A 20,166-nucleotide genomic window follows, 5' to 3' on the forward strand; every position below is an offset into this window, starting at 1 on the left:
CTTCCTCAGAGCCAGCCTGACCCTGCCCTGGGCAGCTTGAGGCCATTCCCTCGGGGCCTGGCGCTGGCTCTTTGGCTCCAGAGACTCATCCCCCCTCTCTGCCCCCTCCTGGCAGGGAGTTGCAGAGGGCCAGGAGGTCTCCCCTCAGCCTCCTCTTCTCCAGACTGAACCCCCCCAGTTCCCCCAGCCGCTCCCCAGCAGACCTGTGCTCCAGACCCTGCCCCAGCTCCGTTGCCCTTCTCTGGCCACGCTCGAGTCATTCAATGGCCTTTTTGGGGTGAGGGGCCCAAAACTGAACCCACCCATCGAGGGGCGGCCTCACTAGTGCCGAGTATGGCGGTGAGATCCCTTCCCTGTCCCTGCTGGCCATGCTATTGCTGATCGCTCCTTGCAGCTTATCTCCCCCCTCCCTCAGCCCCCATCACGTGCAGCCAGCCTGGTGGTGGTTTTGTAACTAAAATGTACAAGACTCGGTCAGGAGCAAGAACGTGGCCTGAATGCATCCATGAATTGGCTTTTCTTCTCCCCTGCCTGCTGAGCACACATTGCTGCTCTACAGGCACCAGCTCCCCCGGTGCTTGCGGTCAGGGGGACGCTCTCAGGGAGTCGTGTCCCCTTGCAGCACAGCCTCTGCTGGAAACGTTGCTGTGGTCAAAACGCTGACACCTCCTCCAGCACTAGGCCTGCACCGTCGCTCATCCGGAGTACGTGAATTCCTGAGTTAAAACTGGCACAGAGCAGCGTGGAGCTGTCGCAGACAGCCAGCGAGGCCAGTGGTCCTGACCCCTCGAGGCACAAGGTGGCCAGGCAGGCTGGGGAGGGAAGAGAGAAGTCACTTGGGACACCTGGTTTGCTGAGGTGAGACACAAACACACCAACCTCCCACCTCCCAGCTCTGCCCACGTGTGTCCGTCCACTCGCCTGAGGCAGGTGAGCGGCACCCCTCGCTGTCCCGGGTCCCCACGTCCAAAGGCATCGGGACGTGCCCTTTGGAAGTGATCCTCTACCCCTGTAAGCCCCATGGGGGGTCTGTGTGTTGCCCAGTTGGGCAGTGGCCAGCTAATGGGGTCCAGGCTGAGGTCAGGCTCTGCCCCTTCCCTGGAGTGGAGGCAGGGATGGATGGACAGACAGACTCCACTGAGAAGAGCTGCAGGGCTTGCATGGAGGCATTCCCAACATGCCTTTTTCTCCAAAATTGCTTACGGTCCAGAAAAATTTTCCCTAAGGTCTGTGCTACACTCAACATGCAGTTTTAATAAGCCTCCAAAAGGGAAAGAGAAGATTTATGCTATCTAGTGCCACATTAGCCCTTCTGTTTATGCCCATTATTTAAGAATCCCTGAGGCAGTATTTGTGCAGAGACACCAACCCCATGCTGAGCTGCTAACAAGAGCGGTTTGGCAAGGCCCTACAGCGGTGATTTACACCCTTCCAAGGGCAGCTGGATTGAGGCTGTGGAGGTCACCCAGTGGTAAAAGCAACAGAACCAAAACAAAGCTGCTGCCAACCCTGACACCATCTCGGTGTGCACAGGCACCAGAGTGAATGAAGAGGTGACTGAAATGGAAGGTGAGAGCTCTTCTGTGGGAGATCATCAGGTTTCTATTTTTCAGCATTTGGAGAGGTGCTTAGCCTCGGGGACCATCTAATGCTGATGACTTCTACTGAATTTGGTGCATGTCTGTGAACTTGAAGGGCTTCCCAAGAGGTCTCTGCCTTCTGCGCAAGGCGTACAAACAAACCTGCTGCTATGGCAGGGCTTTGCAGGTAAACAGCCTTTGTGTACAGCTCAGCCCTCACCAAGTCCTCCAGCAAGCAGGATTAACCCTGAAATGCCCACGATTCCTCACAAAAGTGAGGGCAGCTGCTGACCAGCCCTCTATCCTCCAGAAAAACTTCTGTTCTTTACAACTTTCCACTCGTATCTGTGGAGCGCCCTGGAGTTCCCCTGTTCTTTTTTTTTTTTTTTATCATTTGTCCTTTCATTGCTGAACTTGGATGTATCTTTAAAAGCCATCTCATCATTGCTTCCTTTTAGTTTAGGAAGGACACTTGTCATCTCTGATGTCACGCACCCAACCAACCTCCTTCACTGGTGGGCAAGCAGAAGGCCCTGGCTTTGTGCTGGAGGACATATCCACCCTGCCCTGCAGCTGGATTAGAGTGAAGCCCAGAGATTTCAGGCTTCATTGTGCCCATCACCACCCACAACAGAAACAAAGGAAGCAGTTTTTTTATCCCCTGCACCCTGAGTGGGCAGGACCCTCCCCTACCTCCAGTGTCTCGGTCCCAGACCTTCACTGTGCTGTCGTACGAGGACGTGGCAATGCTGGGGGCGAGAGCTGGGCCCCGTGGAAGGAAGACACATGAGGTCGTGGTCTGGAAATGCCCTTTGTACTCACACACTCGGCTCCTCGTCTGCCGTAGGTCCCACAGCTGCAAGGCAACAGGCAGCATTTAGAGCTCAGGCTCTGTTACTGTCTCTTGCCAACATGGAGCTGTTTTACAAAGTCAGGAAGATAGTTTGGGATAAAAAGCTCCTCACCAATCCTCAGAGTACAATGTCTGTTGCCTTTGTCCACTGCTTATGCTCAGTCCTGGAGAACTTTAAACCCCAAAGGGTTTTCACTGTCGGTGACTATTTGAGCATGTGCCCACACCCATTAGAGCTGACAGGCTAAAACTGTGAGGGCAGGTAACCATGTCTCCAGCCTGCTCCCGTCCTCAGCCGGGCTCTCCCTGGGATGGGATGGTCATATCCTCTTGATGCTCACACACAGGGCTGAGAACATGCAGGACTGAATCCCTGGTTTGGAAACACCTCAAGCAAGGGGTCCCTTACAGGCTTTCTGAAAGAATCTTGTGCTTCTCGATGCCATTACTGAACTGAAACAAAATCCTAGTGCTTTAATCCAGAGGAGTATCCACTCAGATACCGTCTGGGCCAAAGACTTACCAAAGGGCCAGGCAGGAACTAAGCTCTGGCCCTGGCTGGTGGCACCAGCGTAAGGCCAACGCACCAGGAGCAAGATCCTTGGAGCACTGATCTGCTGCCCTCCACTGTATACTGTGGACATTGGAGAAAAAACCAGAAAGAGCAGGACTTGCTGCCCAGTACACTCACGGTGGCCTCGCCGCCCTCCCCAGCAGAGCCGCTGCTGGTGCTGAGGCAGTACCGCCCGTCCTGGCTCACGTCGCAGCACGTCTGAATGTGCTGCTTGGCTGGAAAGGTGTGTGCCACCTGCAGCCCTCGGCTGTCCCAGACCCTGGAAGGAACAGGAGTGGGGAAGGGGGACTCTGACGCATCTCTGCCACAACCGGTTTCCCTCCATGCCCTCCCGTAGACCCTCGCTGCATCCTGACGCTTTGCCCTTGCTGCTGTCCCTCATGGGGCCGTCCCCCCCTTCCTCCCAGCAAGCTGAACCCCCAAAGCTCTTGCTGCATCCTTGCATGTATGTATCCTGGACCAATCGTGCTGAGCTTTTTTCTCTAAAAATAAATTCTCCTTTTTACACACAGTCGCCACCCAGTGCTGCCTACAGCCACGGGTGTCCCCATACTGTCCTTCCCTGGCAAGAGACCCTGCTCCAAGACCCAGGTGAGATGGAAGGTGGCTTCTAGCCACCCCAGGTGGGTACGGGAGACCAGGTGGTCATGACAAACAACCAGAGAAACAGCCCCCTGTGCACTGGCATCCTCCATAATCCCCATGTGCCCCAGGCCATAACTCCCTTCTCTGTAGCCACCTGTAGAATTTACCTGACTGTTTTATCCTCTGAGGTCTGGATGATGTACGGCTCCCCAGGAACCCAGCACAGATGTGTGACCTGCCGAGAGGAAAGGATGAGCAGAAGCCCACCTCTGCCTGCAGCCCAGGCTGGTGTCTGCCTGTAGATACACAGCTCCCATCCTCTCCCCCCTCCTGCTCAGCTGTGAGTGGGAAACATTGGCCGAAGTTTTTTTCATCTTCCCACCAATGCTGCTCCCTTACCAGATTCAATCCCAGTGTGGTTACTGGGGGTTATTTGCAGGCAGGGGGGTGCCAACAGCTCAACAGGACACAGCCGTGGGAATAGGGGTACCATGGGCACCAGAAGATAGTACCCATATCAGCTCCACTGTTGGGCTGGTACCGGAGAGAATGCAGCCCCCACGGCACAATGTGCTTCCTGAAAGCTCTGAGTTAGAGCATTAATAAATCGCTGTAAGTCTCCTGGTACCTTTGTGCTCCTCGAGTTGTTACCTGGAGAACGGAGTAACCAGCCTCAGGCTTTGGTCTCCGCAGGTGCACAGGCCACCTGTGCAGTGCCTCAAGGGCTTTTTGTAGCACCAAGCTCAGAGAAAATTCACTCTACACAGCTTCATGTGTGAAAAAAACAACTAGGCAGCGAGGTACCAAGACAGGGTGCAAGGAACTAGCAGCTCCTACCAGATTCCTGGAGATAGTGACTCTGCCCAGACACTCTCCAGTCTCTGTGTCCCACTTGCACACGGTGTTGTCTCGTGAACCTGTGCACAGCTGGGAGCCATCTGCAACCACGAGTTAACATAAAAAAAATCAAGAAAAGTTGTTAGGAAATTCCTGGGGAATAGGAGCATGTTGTTCCTCACCTGGGCTCACAGCCAGACCAGTAACAACTAGGTCATGTCCTGGGAAGTGCTGGCTTGGCCCTGGAGTCCCATGAAGCTCCCACATCATCACCGTCTTGTCCCGGGATGCGCTGAAGATTCTGTTTGAGTCAAGGGCACAGGTGACCTGCCAAGGACAAGATGTGAGAAGCCCGTTGGCCTCCCCAGCCAGCCCAGCTCTGCACGGGGACAGCACAACACTTCTGCCGTCATGTCAAAGCCCAAGACGTGCAGAAATGTGCAGGGAATGTCGGGCAGCTACTAGGGTGTGCGACCCGCTACCGGGACCCACGTCCTCTCGGAACCAGGGAGCTGGGTGGTGGATGGGTATTCTCAGATCTTGTTCTCAGAAACTATTAATCTTATGGGTAAAACTTCCTTAAAAACCCAAATGAGCCCAGGGCACGGTTGCTTTGAGCACTGGGATGAATAAGCCCCATTTGTGCCTCCAGTACCCACAGCACAGGGGACCCACTGGGGCTGTCCCCACGCCATGCACACATGTACACACCCCTGCATGTCTGCGTGTTTGACTTTGTAATCAGGATGCCAGAAGGAAAATTAAAGCCCTGCTGTTCCCAGGCATGGCTGATTTGTAGAATAATGATGAATCTAGAGGAATGAGACCTGAGGAAAAGTGAACAGCATCTCTGAATCAAAAGTGACCTTATACTTCATCCAGTGTTTTTGCTACACAGTCTCTTGGAGGGGAAGGTAAGCACATGTCCAAGCCTCCTGGGGCCCGGTTTAGCCTGGATGCAACCACTCCATGCTGCTTTCCTGGACAGCAAAATATTTGTTGGGACCTTGGGGAAAACCTAATACACACTGGTAACCCGGTCCCTCTTCCTGACGGAGCAAAGCGAGCCCTCTGTGGATGACAAACCACCACTCCAGCATTCCTGGTTCCCCAGTTTCTGACAGGTGACAGCATGGGAGACCCCAGTGCACGCGATAAGTTGTCACTCACCTTGGTGACCTCCCGCTCGTGCCCGATGAACCGCCGCAGCACAGCCCCGGATCTCCAGCTGCGAACAGCCACGCTCTGCAGAGGGGCAGGGAGAGCCCGTCAGCAGCGGCAGCAGGAGAGCAGGCGAAGGGGAGTTATGCACATTCCTGGTTACGTTATATCGAGACCCCGTGCACAGTCCGAGCTTGGAAAGGAAACGGGTTCTTCTGGTTTTGAGCTCCTACAGCATATACAACTGTCTTTCGAGCCCATCCATTGCCTGTCCAGTGATCTAAGCTCTGGAGAGGTTATAAAATTTGATTCAATGTGCTTCAGTGTGTGCCCTCACTCTAAGATCATCTTTTCTTTCTAAATTCAGGAATTGACAAACTTGTTACCCTTCATGGAAATGTTTAAAGCTCATATTTAAACCTTATTTTCCTAACCTGTCAATACATTTTCCTGCCTGTGACTATGCTTTGTGCCCTGTGGCGAGGGGTACCTCACCTTATCCCTTCCTCCTGACACGCAGAGGTCTGGTTTGAGAGCAGCCACACAAGTGACAGCGTCGGCATGCACGGGGCCGTGCTGCTGAACGGCTTGAACGGGTCCCGTCTCTTCCACGGGGTCATCAGCCCTGGAGAATGACAACATCTGCCTTTAGAAAGCCAAAGAGATGCTGTGAATAGATAAATGCATCTCCTGGACTGGGTGAGATGGAGTAGACCTATTCCAACTCTAGAGCTGCTAAATATTTAGGTATTTACTTACTTCATGCTGGTAAAAAGAAGAAGAGAAATGTTGATCTTGCCTCTACTTCCACTAAGACCTTTCAGGCTCTGCTGCTCTCCTTTGCTCTGACACCAGCCTTGCCTAGCACATCATGTCCCCCCCATTGCCACCCTGTGCTCTCAGCTGATCTCCAGGCAGAGATCACCCACCTTACTTCAGATACCCAATTATTTCATCTTGCTGATAAAAGCTGATGTCTCTGAAGAGACAATGAAGAAGTCTGGGTATTTGGGCCAAACAGCCACCCCTGGAGCTGTTAGCCTTCAGAGATCTGCCTTAGCCATCACAGAGCACAACCACCAGCCATGTTTACATGGTTGGCTACATTCTGGATTTCAGTCCCCCAGAGAAGCTGAGCAGACTTGAGAAGCGAGGGTCAAAAATGAAACTCTCATTCATACATTCGATAACAAAACTAAAACCATGTGTTTGCTATATTCTCCGTTCATTTGCTGTTCTCTATTCACTCTCATATCTGGCTTATTAACTTAAAACATGATCATATGGGGTTGTTTTACCTGTATTTGGAGGTGTGGAAGCTGATTTTACTCTGGAGTTTCCCCATAGCCCTGCTGACAAGCACGGCTCCCACTGTGGCCAGCCCCGGCGAGCATCACATCAGCATCTCAGGCAGCTGCTGCTGTTTTATGACCTGCGGGTGAGGAGAGACAGCACCGCTGGAAATCCAGAGAGGTTTCTGCTTGTTACGTATAAGGGATAAGGTGTTGATAACACGTTATCTACATCTTAGCTTCATTTAGAATAAGAAGAGAAACCTCAGAGGAGGGGACATCTGGGGTCCCCTCATCAAACCTTTTGCTCAGAGCAGAGCCAGCATCAGAAGTGAGGTTACTGGGACCTTGCAGCTGAGCTTTGAAAATATCCAAGCTTGGTGAGGCCACAACAGAGATGAAGCTGCTGCCTATAATTCTTCTAGTGCCTTACGCCATTTCTTACTCCAGTATCTGTTCTTGACTTCCATGTTACCCGGAGATCCCAGTCTCTAGACTGGTGAATGCAAACACCTTCAGACTGAAGTTCATACAGCTGGCTGGTAGGACTGTATGTTTAGACCAAGATAACTGCAGTCACAGGCAGCCCTAATGTAACTGGACCAGCCTGACAATGTAAAGCTTGAAGTGGTCTTTCCATAGGCTGAGGAATAGTTTGGGACCAGCAGCTTCTATGTCCAAACTCCAATCCCTAGTCCAGGCATGACAAGACCATCTCAATAACCCAGATGTATTCAGCAAAAAATACTTGCTGCCAGGCTGAGACCAGCCTGCCCCATCCCAGGGCATCCCTCACAAGTGGCATCAGGACAGCCGTTCCCTGCATGAGCTCCCATCCGGGGGGAGAAGCTGCCGGTGGAGCAGGGCTCAGGCCGAGGCAGCATCTCTCCCTCTTACCCTCACAGATCACAGACTGAGCAGAAACCAGTTTCAATGACAGTGAATTGCCACCTACAGTAATTGGCTTCCTCTTAGCTCAAGACATCCTAATTGGATTTAGCCTGTACTACCTGTGTTAGCATTCCTATTGTCTGGGTCAGTAGTATTTTGCTAATAAAAATCAGAAAAAACCTCCCACCTGCCTGTTCCAGCAAAGAAAAAACCTGCTTCAAGGCTCTGCCCACAAAAACTTGAAAAGCAAATACTGGAAGCACTAAGAGGGGCTGGGTTTCTACAAAACATTCCCTTTCTAATTTTACCCTGCCAGTCTTTGTGATTAGCAATTAGTAATACCCAGTTAATCTCCACCTGTTCTGTCCATGTTTGCATGTTCAAAAGCTGCAAAGAATGATAAATCTCACTGTTGAGGGGCAGTGACAATTTGGCAATTCACTTCTTTCAATCAGACCGAGTGTTCAGATCGTTTCAATACATTAGGAACAAACAAGATTTTTCTTTGGCAGTGGGAGAACTCCGGGAGTTGCTTCTCCTGCAAAAGAAGATTCTAGGAAAAAGCTAAGATGCAAACTCTGATTTTTTAATTACGATGATTAGTCCATTTCCCAACCAGCAGTTAGTTTCCCCGCTCATGCGGTTAATGTGCAATTGTCTCTGCCTGCACACCAGCTCAAACCGACCTGGATCAAGGCTGACGGTGACCGCGGGAGGCTGCAGGGAGAGCGGGAGGTCTGTCCTCTGCCTAACTGCGCTCTCCTGCCTCTTGCCCACTGCCAGAGAGTAGATTCTTCTGAATCCTGAACAAGAACAATAGCTGCCGGGGCAAGATGTTCATGTGAGGCTTGGCCGGTTTCCCTGCGCAGTTTACTGGGAGCCTGGTCCATCACAAGGCTCTCTTGGAGCACCGGGATCCCGCAGCCACTGGTCCTCACAAAGCTGCACCCCCCGAAGACTGAATTTCACGCTGGAGTCTCTCCTGTTCTCCCTTGCCTCAAAACGCGTCGCTTAACAGAAATCCGAAGTATTTTTTTATTAAATTGTTTTTAAAAAATACCCCACGCTGCTGCCTAAGCCCGTTCAGGCACCGCAGCGAAATCCGTACCCGGGGATAAGGAAACGACAACACCCACAGCGGCGGGGACAGACACCCCGGCAGCCTGTCTCCCCCTTTTCCCGGGGTGTCAAACACCCCTCAGAGCAGGGGGTTTGAGCCGCCTCTGGGGAGGACGCCGGGGCATCCCGGGTGCAGTAGGGGTCCGGCCCAGGTCGCTGCAGCCGGGGCAGCCCCTGGGAGGGGTCCCCAGAGCGGGGCCACCCCCGCGGCAAGGACACGGGGCGGCCCGGCCCGGCCCCGGGAACCCGCCGTGCAGGGCCGCCCCCGCCGCGCACTCACCGGGGGCCGAGGGCCGGGCCCCGCCGTCCCGTCCCGTCCCGTCCCGCCCGGCTCCTCGGCGCGGCCGGGGCGGGGCGGGGCGGGGCGGTGTGCGCGGCCCGGGCGGGGCCGCCGCCGCCCCCGCGGCAGGTGCCGGGGCGCAGCATGGCCCAGCGGGGCGGGCGGGCGCTGGCGGAGCGGGCGGCGGCCCTCAGGGTGAGCGGCGGCGGCAGCGGGCGGGACCCGGCCCTGGCCTCATCCCCGGGGGGGCCTCAGCCTCGGGGCCGGGGCCCTTCCCCGGTGCCCGCCGAAGGCCGAGGAGGGCCCGCGGCCGGAGGGGGGGGGGGAGGGAGATGGCGGCCGCGCCTGGGCCCCGGCGGCGTGCGGGGAGCTCCGGTGGGGCGCGGGGGGCGCCGGTGGGGTGTGAGGCCGCGTGCGTGGTGCCCGTGGGGAGGTGGGTGCTCCGCGGGCCGCGTGGTGGGGTGTGGAGCTACGCAAGGGGTCCCCCGTGGGGATGGGGTTGGCTGTGGGACCCGGGGGGGCTGTGGGGCTGTGTGAGGGGTCCCCCGTGGGGAGGGGGAGGCGCTCTGTGGGGATCCTGGCAGGGTGTGGGGGCTCTTGGTGGGGTGTGAGGCCACAGGAGGGGTCCCCCGTGGGGCTGGGGGCTGGCGGGGGGGCTCCTGGCAGGGCGTGGGGCTCTGTGAGGGGGCTGTGGTGGGGCGTGGGGTCCTGTGAGGGGCCCCCCGTGGGGAATGGGGCTCTGGGGCGGTGCACGAGGACCCTGGGAGGTGTGGGGCCGGGTGGGGACCGCGTGGGGTCTGTCGGGGCGCCATCGCCCCGCCGAGGCCCCCGCGCTGCCCGTGGCTCTGCGTTCCAGAACAAGCTCGTGGACCGGTGCGAGCGGCTGCAGCTGCAGAGTGCGGCCATCGCCCGGCACGTGGACGAGGTGCTGCCCGCCAAGGACCAGGGCGTCCTGGTGAGTCCCTGCCATGGAGCTGGCGCCATTGCGCCCCAGCTCGCTGTTCTGCTGCAGATACCCAGCGCTCGGGGGGCTCGCTGGTGTGCAGGGGCTGTCCCCCTCCTGCCCCACAGCTTGTGGGAGGGGAGTGCCACGGGTGCGCCCGCACTTCCTGCTCCATCTGCCTAAAAAATGTACATGAACAATAAATCTCTTGGTGTTAGCGTGCAGCCAGTAATCATCCCGGTAGGACCAGTCTTAACAATTCCTGATTTTGTTTTGTGCCTTTCTGTCACCAAGGACAAAAGACAGTTCTTGTGGTGGTTGTTTCCCGCTAATAGTGAATCCAAGAAGATCTGCTGAGGGATGGGACTCTGGTTGCTCGCAGGTTGTCTCTTAGGTAGCAGAGTTAGGCCAGGAGGCAGCAGGCAGGCTTGGGACTGGTTGTCCCATTTATCTCTGCTTGCATAGTGATGATTACTGTGACTTAGGCTCAATTAGCAGAGTAATCTTAACAGCTGAGCCTGCAGAAAGCTGGCAGAAGCAGTTGGTGCTGTTGTTGGGGTTGAAGCAAGGCTGATGTTTCTTTCTCTCTCCTTGCACTGGCAGAACGCAGCCAACGCGGCACGGGAGCTGGTAATCCAGAGGCTGATCTTTGTGGGGAACGCGTGTGAAAATGAAGAGCAGCGGTTGCTGGAGAGGGTGCACACGGAGGAGGAGCGGGCGCACCAGAGCATCCTGACGCAGCGGGTGCACTGGACGGAGGCTCTGCAGAAGCTGGCTGCCCTCCGAACCTACCTGGTGGACATGATCACCAACCTGGATGACCAGGGCCTGGTGGTGAGTACTGCGCCTCGTACCGAGGGGCACATCACTCAGCCCAGAAGTGACCTAGGCTTTTTGCCATGAATATTATGGGACTTTAGTAGAGTGTTGAGCAGCTTGCTGCACTGACAGCAAGGAGGCAGAGTTGGACAGGACCTGCATTTGCTGGTCTGGCTCAAGGAACCTCCTTCATCTGGTCCTGACAAGCCCCTGTGGTTTCTTGGTGGTTCCTAGAGCATCTGCTCTGCCCGATTCTGCTTTTGCTTGCTGTGAGGTTCAGAACCACCCAGGCTCATGTCTCTAAGCTCTTGGCTTGAATCTGCTAGCTCAGGACATCTACAGGTTGAGGACTGCTCTCACAGCAGTCAATTGGACCACCAGTTTTCTAGTGTTATGTCTAGTTTTAATCAAAACATGACCCTTGGGAGCCCCTGCAGCTCTTCTTGAATGTTTGCCCTGTTGTCTGGCATACTTCTGTTTGAGGTATTTACCGTGCAAAGCAGCCCATGCTTCCCTTCACTCAGTTCCTTTTCTGGCCATTGAAATGTCTCCGTTTGCCCAAGCAATTCCTCTCAGTTTAGACACAAGCAAGTAGGCAGTGCAGCACCTTCCTCTTAGCCTCTGCTTGCCGCATGTAACTTTGTGAAAGGTGGGCAGCAGCTTTGGTCAGAAAACCGAACTGATCCCATGGACAGAAGGCAGCTGGCTGTTCCTTTGGTGGGAAATGCAGCTTCTGTCCTGCCCCAGCAGCTCAGCTGGCTGGGCTGTGGCCTCGCTGTAGAGAGTAGAGGTCAGAAAGCAAAACCCATCAGATGCCTGTGGCAGAAAACTGCAAGACCCTTAATTTCTCTTTTTGTCACGTGGTGGTGGTGAAATAGGGATCATGCATTCTCCACCCTGGATTGCCAGTGTTGGTAGTTGTGTCTATTGGGAATTGATACATGTCAGAAGTGAAAGGCACATAGAGCACCCTGCAGCTCATATTTGAGCAGGGATCAAATGTTTTCCTTTGATAACTGGGCTGTACCTTGAGAACGTGCCATTGCCAGTGGGTGCAGAAACGAGTGGGACTGATCATGAGGTTATCTGACTCTTGGCTTAGGTCCTCTGCAGCTTCACCCCTTACTGAAAGCTTTGGGGGTTGTTTGCTGCCAGCACAAGGTGTTCTTGCAGTGTGCCTTAAGGGGGTGGGGGAGGAGGGGGGGACCTTGGGGCTGGGGTTCTCACACTCTGGGCAAGGCAGGGTGCAGCAGTAAGAGCTCCCAGATGCAGACAGGCTGTTGCCTACTGGAGGATGTGGAGTGCGAGCTGGTTCTTTGTGGGTCCAAGACTTCCCACCTGCCTCAGCTCTCCCATGTTTACCTTGTGCCAGACAGTCCAGCTGTGCTTGCGGTCACCTGCTCTCACACCGCTTGCACGCGCAGCACAGTGGTGGCAGGCTCTGTCTGGGTGCTCCCGTGCCCTTCTCAAGCTATTTGTCACCCAACCACCCAGTCCCACTGGCTCAGTGGACACTGCCCCTAGCTAGGTGTAGAAAATGTGTTGTGCTCAGCCATTCCCACTCATTTTCTGAGTCAGGGAGTGAAAAGTGCTGCTGCTGAAGAAAATGGATGTTGGATGCTCCCCAGGGCTAGCGCTGGGGGGAGGAGTGGTTTCTCTGGGTCAGGAAGGAGAACAGTGCTCCTGAGTCCTGGGTTTGCTGTGCCCCAGCCTGTGTTTGAGACTTTATCTGTGGGGAGATCAGCTGTGATGACTCTTTTCTCTCTCCTTGTCCCCAGCATGCAGAACAAGAGATCTTTGAGAGGTTAGTACCTGACTGCTCTGGGTCCTTTCCCAGCCCGCTGCCCCACCCCAAGCTTGCCTGCACCCTCCAAGGCTCCCTTGCACTGTGAGCAGCATGCCATTGCTCAGGCAGAAGGTGACACCCCTGCTTTCCTCCCTTGTGCTGCTTTTGTTGAATCCCAGAATCATCCGGGTTGGAAAAGCCCTTGAAGCTCCTCCAGTCCAACCATGACCCTCACCCTGACCGTTCCCAACTCCCCCAGATCTCTCAGCGCTGGCTCAGCCCGACTCTTCAACCCCTCCAGGGGTGGGGACTCCCCCCCTGCCCTGGGCAGCCCATTCCAACGCCCAACAGCCCCTTCTGCACAGAAATCCTTCCTCAGAGCCAGCCTGACCCTGCCCTGGGCAGCTTGAGGCCATTCCCTCTTGTCCTGGTGCTGGTTCCTTGGCTCCAGAGACTCATCCCCCCTCTCTGCACCCTCCTGTCAGGGAGCTGTAGAGGGCCAGGAGGTCTCCCCTCAGCCTCCTCTTCTCCAGACTAAACCCCCCAGTTCCCTCAGCCGCTCCCCAGCAGACCTGTGCTCCAGACCCTGCACCAGCTCCGTTGCCCTTCTCTGGCCATGCTCGAGTCACTCAATGGCCTTTTTGGGGTGAGGGGCCCAAAACTGAACCCACCCATCGAGGGGCGGCCTCACCAGTGCTGAGCACAGGGGTCAGATCCCTTCCCTGTCCCTGCTGGCCACACTAGTGCTGATACAAGCCAGGATGCCATTGGCCTTCTTGGCCACCTGGGCACACTGCTGGCTCATGTTCAGTTGACTGGCAATCACGCCCCCCCCCCCCCCGCAGGTCCCTCTCTGACTGGCAGCTCTCCAGCCACTCCTCCCCAAGCGTGTAGCGCTGCTGGGGGTTGTACCTGGCACTTGGCCTTATAGAAACTCATACTATTGGCCTTGAGGACAAGGACAGAGCCCCAAGATGCCAGTGTGGCCTCTTGTCTGCTTCCCATGCTGCACTGCAGCTCAAGATGAAGTCTTGGCACCTAAAAACGCTCCATGTGCGATGTCTCCTCAGAGGCGTTGCCAGATGTGCTGGCTCTTGCTTACAGGAGTCCTTCTCCAGCTCCTTAGTAGAATCCACAGAGATGGAGCCAGCCTGGCCTCTTGGCAGGAGGTAGGATTGTTCTCCTTGAAAGCTTGTGTGCTCTGTGCCTGGGGGCTGCTGGGCAGCGTCGCCCAGAGGGGCAGTGTGCTGCCTCCTCTCCAGCCAGTCACCATCAGGGACATGGGGCTGCCCTTCCCTGAGAAGGCAGCTTGGTGGCTGCGTTTTTACAGGTGTTTATTGCTGTGGCTGCAAGGGTGCTAGTGAGCACTGGTTGGACTTTGATACCCAGAGGACTTTCAGGAGTATTTTTGCCAGGACTTGCTGTAGAGAGTAAAAAATTGGCCACAGCACATCCCCAGCAGCCAGTGCCAGAGTGTTTACTTATAACAGTAGGTTCATGTGTGTACTGCAGGCCACAGGAACCCAGCAAATCCTCAGTCTCCTTGCTACGCTGTATGAAACCCAGAGTCCCAGCTTGCTCTCCTGTTTTATCCCCCTTTGCTCTGAGAGCGAGCCTTTGTTGACAGAGGGAAATCTGATTCTCTCACTGCAGCCTGTTCTTTGTGCTCCTCATGTACCTTGATGGCCATTCTCAGACATGTTTAATCTATGCTGAGTGAGGAGGCTGTTGACTCAGGCTGCTGGGATTGTATTTTGAAACATGAGGCCCTTTCAGAAGGGCCTGTAATCAAAGCCAACCGAAAGTTTCACTTGAGAGGAGAGTTTGTCCAGAAATCCCCAGTGCAGTTTCTCTGCAGCAAGTGCTCCTCCTCCAACTGCTCCAGCCCATAGTTCTGTCTTAAGATCACTGTCATACTTCCTAGTGATCTTAAACACCAGCAATGGTCAATAAATCATTGTATTTTGAAATAACTCTTGTGTTCCTTTGCTAGGACAGAGGTGGCGGAGGGAATCTTAGAGCCCCAGGAGTCCCTGAAGTTAAACTTTAATCAGACCTGTGTTCAGAGTCCACTGCTGCATCGACTATGGGCCTCTGCTGTTCTCTGCTGCATGGCAGGTCAGTGTCTCACTCAGGTCTCACGTGCTCTGGGGATTCTTGCATGTTCATTCCTGTTGTGCCCAAAGAAACAGTCTGATGCTGTGTCCTGCCTGAGACATGGGGCATCCTGCCCTCCTCTGCTTGGAGCCCCCCAGGCAAGGGGGCAGCAGCAGCTGTAGGAGGTTTGGGAGGGGGGACAGGGGCTCAGAGCAGCTGGTTGTGGCTGAGAACAGGCATTTGAAAAGACTTTGTCTTTGATCAGCTCTGTTGATAAACCTCACTTGGTTTCTTTTGCTATTTCCTGGGTCACTTGGTGACAGCAGTGAAGCTAATGCTGCTGCAAGGAATCTCTCACAGAAATTCCTCTTTACCGTGTTCAGCAGTGGCCTGTTGGTGATTTTAACAGAGGGTGAACATGTGGTGTCTGTGAGATGCTCTGACATGCTGGAACAAGAAGTGAGTAAATGCAGTAGCTTTCAGATCATAAGCTGAGATTGTGGCTGTGCGTGAGCTCGTGGTTTTAGAGACATCTGTGGTCTGCTTCAGCTCTGCTGTACAGCTGAGGTGGTGTTGGAGGCGTTTGTCAGGCCAGGGACATGCTCTGGGTACAGTTTTACCAGGTTGGTGTTGACTCTGTTGAGCAGGGAGAGGTGTTCTTCCGGCCGTGATCTGCTTGAATTGATGATTGTGAAATGTTTGCTTTTACTTTTGCTTCCAGGACATTGTTAGAGTATTTCAAATGTGTTTTTTGTTCCTTAAAGGTGGCAATATCCTTCAAAATTTGGAAACAGTTGTCCTGTGTGCCACCTCATGAACAATCCCTGGGGTCACTGTCTCTGGACAGAGATGTTAACCGTGTTAATTTACTTGCTCAGCATCCCTTGTCTCTCTTGAAGTGGCAGGGCCACTCTAATGGGTGCTGTACACAAAGAAAATAGATTTTGGGCTGAGGTGAATTCCAGGTGGAATTGTTCATCAGAATATATGGGAATAGCTGAAGGGTGGATTTAATCATGACAAAACACTTGTCTGTGGGAAAATTTGCTGATCTGAATTACTCTGCTGTTACTCTGCCAGTGCTCCCCCTCCCTCAGATGCTCCCCTGTAATAATTCCACAGCAAAGCTACGTGGCTGTCACTGGGCTGGTATTTCCTCATGCAGATGACCTCTGTACGTGAACACCAGAATGCAATCCTGTACCTATGTTTAGTGCCCTTCTTCTGTCAGAGGGAGATAAAGTCTCGTACTGCTTCATTTCCTATGAATTCATATCAGTGTTTGGCTTCCTGGAAAGGGGACAGTGTGGTGGGCAGGCATTCTGCAAAGTGTTTGGCTGCTGCTCAGTGAAATAAATTATCAAACGAACAAGGTTATCTGCTTCAACTGGAAGGGGATGCTGTCTTCATCTCCTCTTTCTGCTCGCTGCTGACTGCAATGGCTTCCACCTGACATCCAAGCATGCATGGCACTTCCACATTGTGCAAATCGATAACTCAGCTTTGGTTTGTCTCTTGCTGGGGAGCACTGGGGCAGGTGCAGCCCTAGGAAAACCCTTCAGCCAGCACTGCTGGTGTCAGAGGGATGCTGACCTGGGTCCGTGTAGGTGCTGGAGCACGCTGGGCTCTGGGGCGACCCCGTTCAGGGTGCAGCATAATGGTTTGATTCTTTAAGGGCCTCATCCTGCCACGTGCTGGATGCCGAGCAGAGGGTGGCTGGGAAGTTGCCGGAGCAGGCATGACATGGTAGAGCTCTTGCTGGAGGTAGGGCTGGGAAAGCAAATGACTCACATGCTCCAGCCTTATTTCTGTGGTGGTTTAAGACCTAAAGTGAATGAGTGAGGGTGGAGAAGGCAGGGCAAGGAGGGGCACCCACAGGTAGAAACTTGGTCTCCCTGGGAGCAGGCAAGTCTGCTGGGCATTAGCCTTGTCTCTTTGCAAATTTACAGTGAGGGAAACAGTCGTGCAGTTATTCGGCGCTTGCACGTGGTCTGCAGACCTGCTGAGGGCTCTGGTGGGGGGAGCATGCAGCCAGGGCAGGGCAAGGGGTGCTGGGTGCTGTCAGCCCGCGGCCTGGAGAGGAGCAGGCGCCCCCCACCAGCCTGGCTCTCAGCCTGGGCTGCAGCTCACTGGGTTTGTTCTGTGGCACAAGGGCAGCTGGGCAGCCCCTTAATTCACAACAAAAGCAAATTGAGTCGTAGCCAAGCTCATCAATAATGCCTGGTGCCACATCCCTCTACTGCTCCAAACACTATCAGAGTGTGCAATGACTTGAGGAAAGGGTTTTCCCCTGCCCAGCCCTCTCCTTCCTCCTCATTCCTGTATTACCAGCTTTGCAGGTTTTCTGCAAACAGCCCTGCTGCCCTTGCGAAGGCTCTTGACTCGCCTGGCTGAGTGGGGGGAGAAGTCAGGTCCTACTCACAGACAGTGGGAGAGGACAAGGGCTGAGGTTTGGGTCTCTCCCAAAAGCGGGATAAACCAAACCTGCTGAGTTCTGTTTTGTGGGGATTTGGGCCAGAGTCAGGGTAAGATGACTGACTTCACAGGAGTACTAGTGTGCAGGTGGAGAGGTGTCTGGTGAAGTCCGGGCTTTGGTGAGTCTCTACATTGTTCTGGCCCTGGCTTGAGAGGGGAAGCTGCGGGGAGCTGGCACCCAGCCCGAGCCCCTAACACCATGTCACCCCAGGGGAGCAGATGGGTCCTCAGGAGTGATGTGTGAGGAAAGGGTGGATGTGGTGTTTGTTTCTGATGGGTGGTTCAGGTGGGGGCCACTGAGTTATTGCTCACCACATGGCTTCTCTTGCAGGCTCACAGGAGATTCACATCGATGAGAAAACCATCAGCCCCCACCTCAGCCTGTTGGAAGACAAGAAAACCCTGACCTTCAGCCCCAAGAAAGCAAAGGTGGACTTGGACTGCCCTGAGCGGTTTGACCACTGGCCCAATGCTTTGGCTACTGCAGCTTTCCACTCGGGAGTCTGCACGTGGAAGATCAGCGTGGAGAAGAGCTGCGCTTACAAGCTGGGGGTTTGCTACAGCTCCCTGCCACGGAAAGGGTCTGGCAATGAAGCCCGCCTGGGCTTCAACGCTGCCTCCTGGGTCTTCTCACGCTACGACAAGGAGTTCCGGTTCCTGCACGCCGGGCACCCGCAGGCGGTGGAGCTGATCAAGTCTCCGGCCGAGATCGGGGTGCTGGTTGACTTTGCGGGAGGGGAGGTGCTTTTTTACGACCCTGATTCCGGCACCATCCTCTTCTCCCACAGGGAGACTTTCCGGGAGCCCCTCTATCCTGTCTTTGCTGTGGCGCACCAGAGCATCTCGCTTGTCCAGTGAGCGAAGCCCTGGGCTCGCTGGGGGGTGAGCTGTATATACACCATACAGTACCTTTATGGGGGGAAGGAGCCCAGGCAGGGCTATGGCGTGTGTACACTGGTGGTCAGACAACACCTGCCTTCCAACTACATCTGTTCTTCACATGTTTTACAGCGGCTTTCCTCTCCTCCAGGCTACACCACCTCTGCCATGCCAGGGTGAGGGTAATGCCTGGCTCTGCCAGCTGCTTTTAGGTGAATCATTTAATATCTCTCTGACCAAGGGCAGCTTTCCAGTCTCCCAGTTGGCTTTAGAAAACAGAAAAAATATTAAGAGATGTGGTTGGAGAAATGTCAGGAAGGAGGCATGTGGAAAGGGCCATCACTGGGACACAGCTGGATACGCTTTTTGGGGGAACACAGGGGGCTGTCACCCTGTGGGGGACCCATGCTGGGACAGGGACATCCCTGAGGGGCTGTGGCCCATGGAGGAGCCCATGTCAGAGCAGAGTAAGAAGCAAGGAGCAGCAGAACGAAACCTAACCTGAGCTGCTCCTCACCTCGCCTGAGGGAGTGGGGGGTTGAGCATAATGTGGTGAAAACACAGGGAGCTGATGTCAGGGAGGAAGGAGAGGTGTTGGACTGAAGCTGAGCCAGGGAAAAGGGCAGGAGAGGTGCTTATCTGCTTAAAATTTGTCTTTATTTCTCAATACCCAGATCAGTAAGGTCTGTTAATTGGTAATACATTAAAGTGAAATTGCCCAACTGCAGACTGTTTTGCCCACAGTGGGAGACCGGCAACTCCCTCCTGGCCACTGATGTCAGGAAGCGATGAGGGGATGCTGGTGAGGTGGCAAACCTGGGGTACACCGAGGCATGCAGGGCCTGCACGGGGGGTTCCTGGGTGCTCTGCTCGAGGCCTTCCCTGGGATGGGACCAACCCCAGCTCTGCTGATGCACTTGCACAGGGGATGCTTGTGTCTCTCCCTGGGGTTACTGAGAGGGGATAAACCTCAACATCTGCCTCCATCCCTCCCGCCAGAATGAGCCTTTGGGAGTGCTGCTTGACCCCGTCCCCAGCTCCATTAGGGGAAGACCCCACTTCTGACCCTCTTCCATAGTGTTTGTTAGAGCTATGAAAGACAGCAGCAACAACGCTGAGCATCAGATGCATTTTATTGCTCCGCAGGCAGCACTGTTCCCTGTGCTCAGAAGTGCTCCCTTCTTTTCCCTGCCCAATCAGCAGCAAGAAATCACAGGCCAGGACTGGTTCGCTGCTCGGCAGCAGCACTGCTCCCCCGAAACACAGCTACCCCTTCTCAATCAGAGCCAGGAGGTGGCTGAGCGTGGGCAGGACGTGCTCGGGGGGTACCTCTGTCTCCTCACCCTGCCCGGCCACCCGGAGCAGAAAGCTGTGCATGCCCACGGCTCGGGCTGCCTGGTAATCCCGGGTGTAGTCGTCCCCCACATGAGCCGCCTGCTCCGGGGTGACCCCGCCAAGGCGCAGGGCTTTCTCAAAGATCCTCCTGTCTGGCTTGGCAAAGCCCACGTCCTCGGAGGTGAGGATGAATTCAAAGTGGTGCCTCAGATTGCACTGGGAGAGGATATTTTCCAGCCGGTTATCGAAGTTGGAAACAACCCCCATGTGGAAGCCACGCTGGCAACACTGGCTCAGGGTCTCGTGGGCTCCCGGCAGCACCTCCCAGTTACAGGCGCTGCAGAAGTCATGGTAGAGGGTTTCTGCCATCAGTGTTAGGACTCCATCATCGTGCACGCCTGAGAGCCTGAAGGTCTGCTTCACAACATCGACCCACCACTGCCGGGAGCTGAGCCCCTGGCCCCGGCCGTAGTTGGGGAAATGCCGGCTCTGGGCTCCATACGCCTCCTGAAACGACCGACCGAGAGCCTCTGGCTGCACCTGGACCCCCCGAGCCCGGGCCTCGGCCGCATAGCGCTCACCCACCGGCTGCCGCAGCCGCAGCAGCGTGTCCTTCACGTCCCACGTTAGTAAGCGGAGCCTAAGCATGGGCTCAGGACT

The 20,166-nt window shown here is 55.0% G+C and overlaps 3 protein-coding genes across 5 annotated transcripts; 1 reads left to right on the plus strand and 2 right to left on the minus strand.

The window, feature by feature from the left end:
* Positions 1-227: 227 nt before the first annotated feature.
* WDR31 (WD repeat domain 31) lies at positions 228-9,211 on the minus strand. 2 transcript variants are annotated; one of them, XM_074923558.1, is made up of 10 exons: positions 9,173-9,211; positions 6,889-7,022; positions 6,086-6,215; positions 5,600-5,674; positions 4,612-4,756; positions 4,430-4,530; positions 3,760-3,827; positions 3,125-3,266; positions 2,274-2,436; positions 228-812 (listed from the first exon to the last, which is right to left on the minus strand). In XM_074923558.1, exons 2-10 carry the CDS (start codon positions 6,933-6,935, stop codon positions 652-654), a joined length of 1,032 nt encoding a protein of 343 aa, XP_074779659.1. In that variant the 5' UTR covers positions 6,936-7,022; positions 9,173-9,211; the 3' UTR covers positions 228-651. The 2 variants fall into 2 exon arrangements, with proteins under 2 accessions (XP_074779659.1, XP_074779658.1); XM_074923557.1 differs by lacking the exon at positions 9,173-9,211 and adding an exon at positions 8,460-8,825.
* Positions 9,212-9,264: 53 nt separating this feature from the next.
* Positions 9,265-18,862, plus strand: BSPRY (B-box and SPRY domain containing). Of its 2 annotated transcripts, XM_074923576.1 has the most exons (7): positions 9,265-9,367; positions 10,029-10,127; positions 10,719-10,949; positions 12,713-12,738; positions 13,791-13,889; positions 14,714-14,838; positions 17,624-18,862. In XM_074923576.1, the coding sequence occupies exons 1-7, from the start codon at positions 9,317-9,319 to the stop codon at positions 18,148-18,150; spliced, it is 1,158 nt and encodes a 385-aa protein (XP_074779677.1). In that variant the 5' UTR covers positions 9,265-9,316; the 3' UTR covers positions 18,151-18,862. The 2 variants fall into 2 exon arrangements, with proteins under 2 accessions (XP_074779677.1, XP_074779678.1); XM_074923577.1 differs by lacking the exon at positions 13,791-13,889 and having other exon boundaries at positions 17,624-18,848.
* Positions 18,863-19,292: 430 nt separating this feature from the next.
* Positions 19,293-20,163, minus strand: HDHD3 (haloacid dehalogenase like hydrolase domain containing 3). The gene has a single exon (XM_074923581.1). The coding sequence runs from the start codon at positions 20,152-20,154 to the stop codon at positions 19,438-19,440; it is 717 nt and encodes a 238-aa protein (XP_074779682.1). The 5' UTR covers positions 20,155-20,163; the 3' UTR covers positions 19,293-19,437.
* Positions 20,164-20,166: the final 3 nt, after the last annotated feature.

This window comes from Athene noctua, chromosome 20, assembly GCF_965140245.1.
Source record: "Athene noctua chromosome 20, bAthNoc1.hap1.1, whole genome shotgun sequence".
In the NCBI taxonomy this organism is placed as follows: domain Eukaryota; kingdom Metazoa; phylum Chordata; class Aves; order Strigiformes; family Strigidae; genus Athene; species Athene noctua.

Excerpts from the sequence above, each read along its gene's own strand:
- BSPRY (XM_074923576.1), top strand. The coding sequence starts at position 9,317 with ATGGCCCAGCGGGGCGGGCGGGCGCTGGCGGAGCGGGCGGCGGCCCTC. Across the intron at positions 10,128-10,718 it reads CCAAGGACCAGGGCGTCCTG|AACGCAGCCAACGCGGCACG; the intron begins GTGAGTCCCTGC and ends TTGCACTGGCAG. Across the intron at positions 14,839-17,623 it reads TGTTCTCTGCTGCATGGCAG|GCTCACAGGAGATTCACATC; the intron begins GTCAGTGTCTCA and ends CTTCTCTTGCAG.
- HDHD3 (XM_074923581.1), bottom strand. The coding sequence starts at position 20,154 with ATGCTTAGGCTCCGCTTACTAACGTGGGACGTGAAGGACACGCTGCTG.
- WDR31 (XM_074923558.1), bottom strand. The coding sequence starts at position 6,935 with ATGGGGAAACTCCAGAGTAAAATCAGCTTCCACACCTCCAAATACAG. Across the intron at positions 5,675-6,085 it reads TGTCAGGAGGAAGGGATAAG|AGCGTGGCTGTTCGCAGCTG; the intron begins GTGAGGTACCCC and ends GCCCCTCTGCAG. Across the intron at positions 3,828-4,429 it reads TCACTATCTCCAGGAATCTG|GTCACACATCTGTGCTGGGT; the intron begins GTAGGAGCTGCT and ends TCCTCTCGGCAG.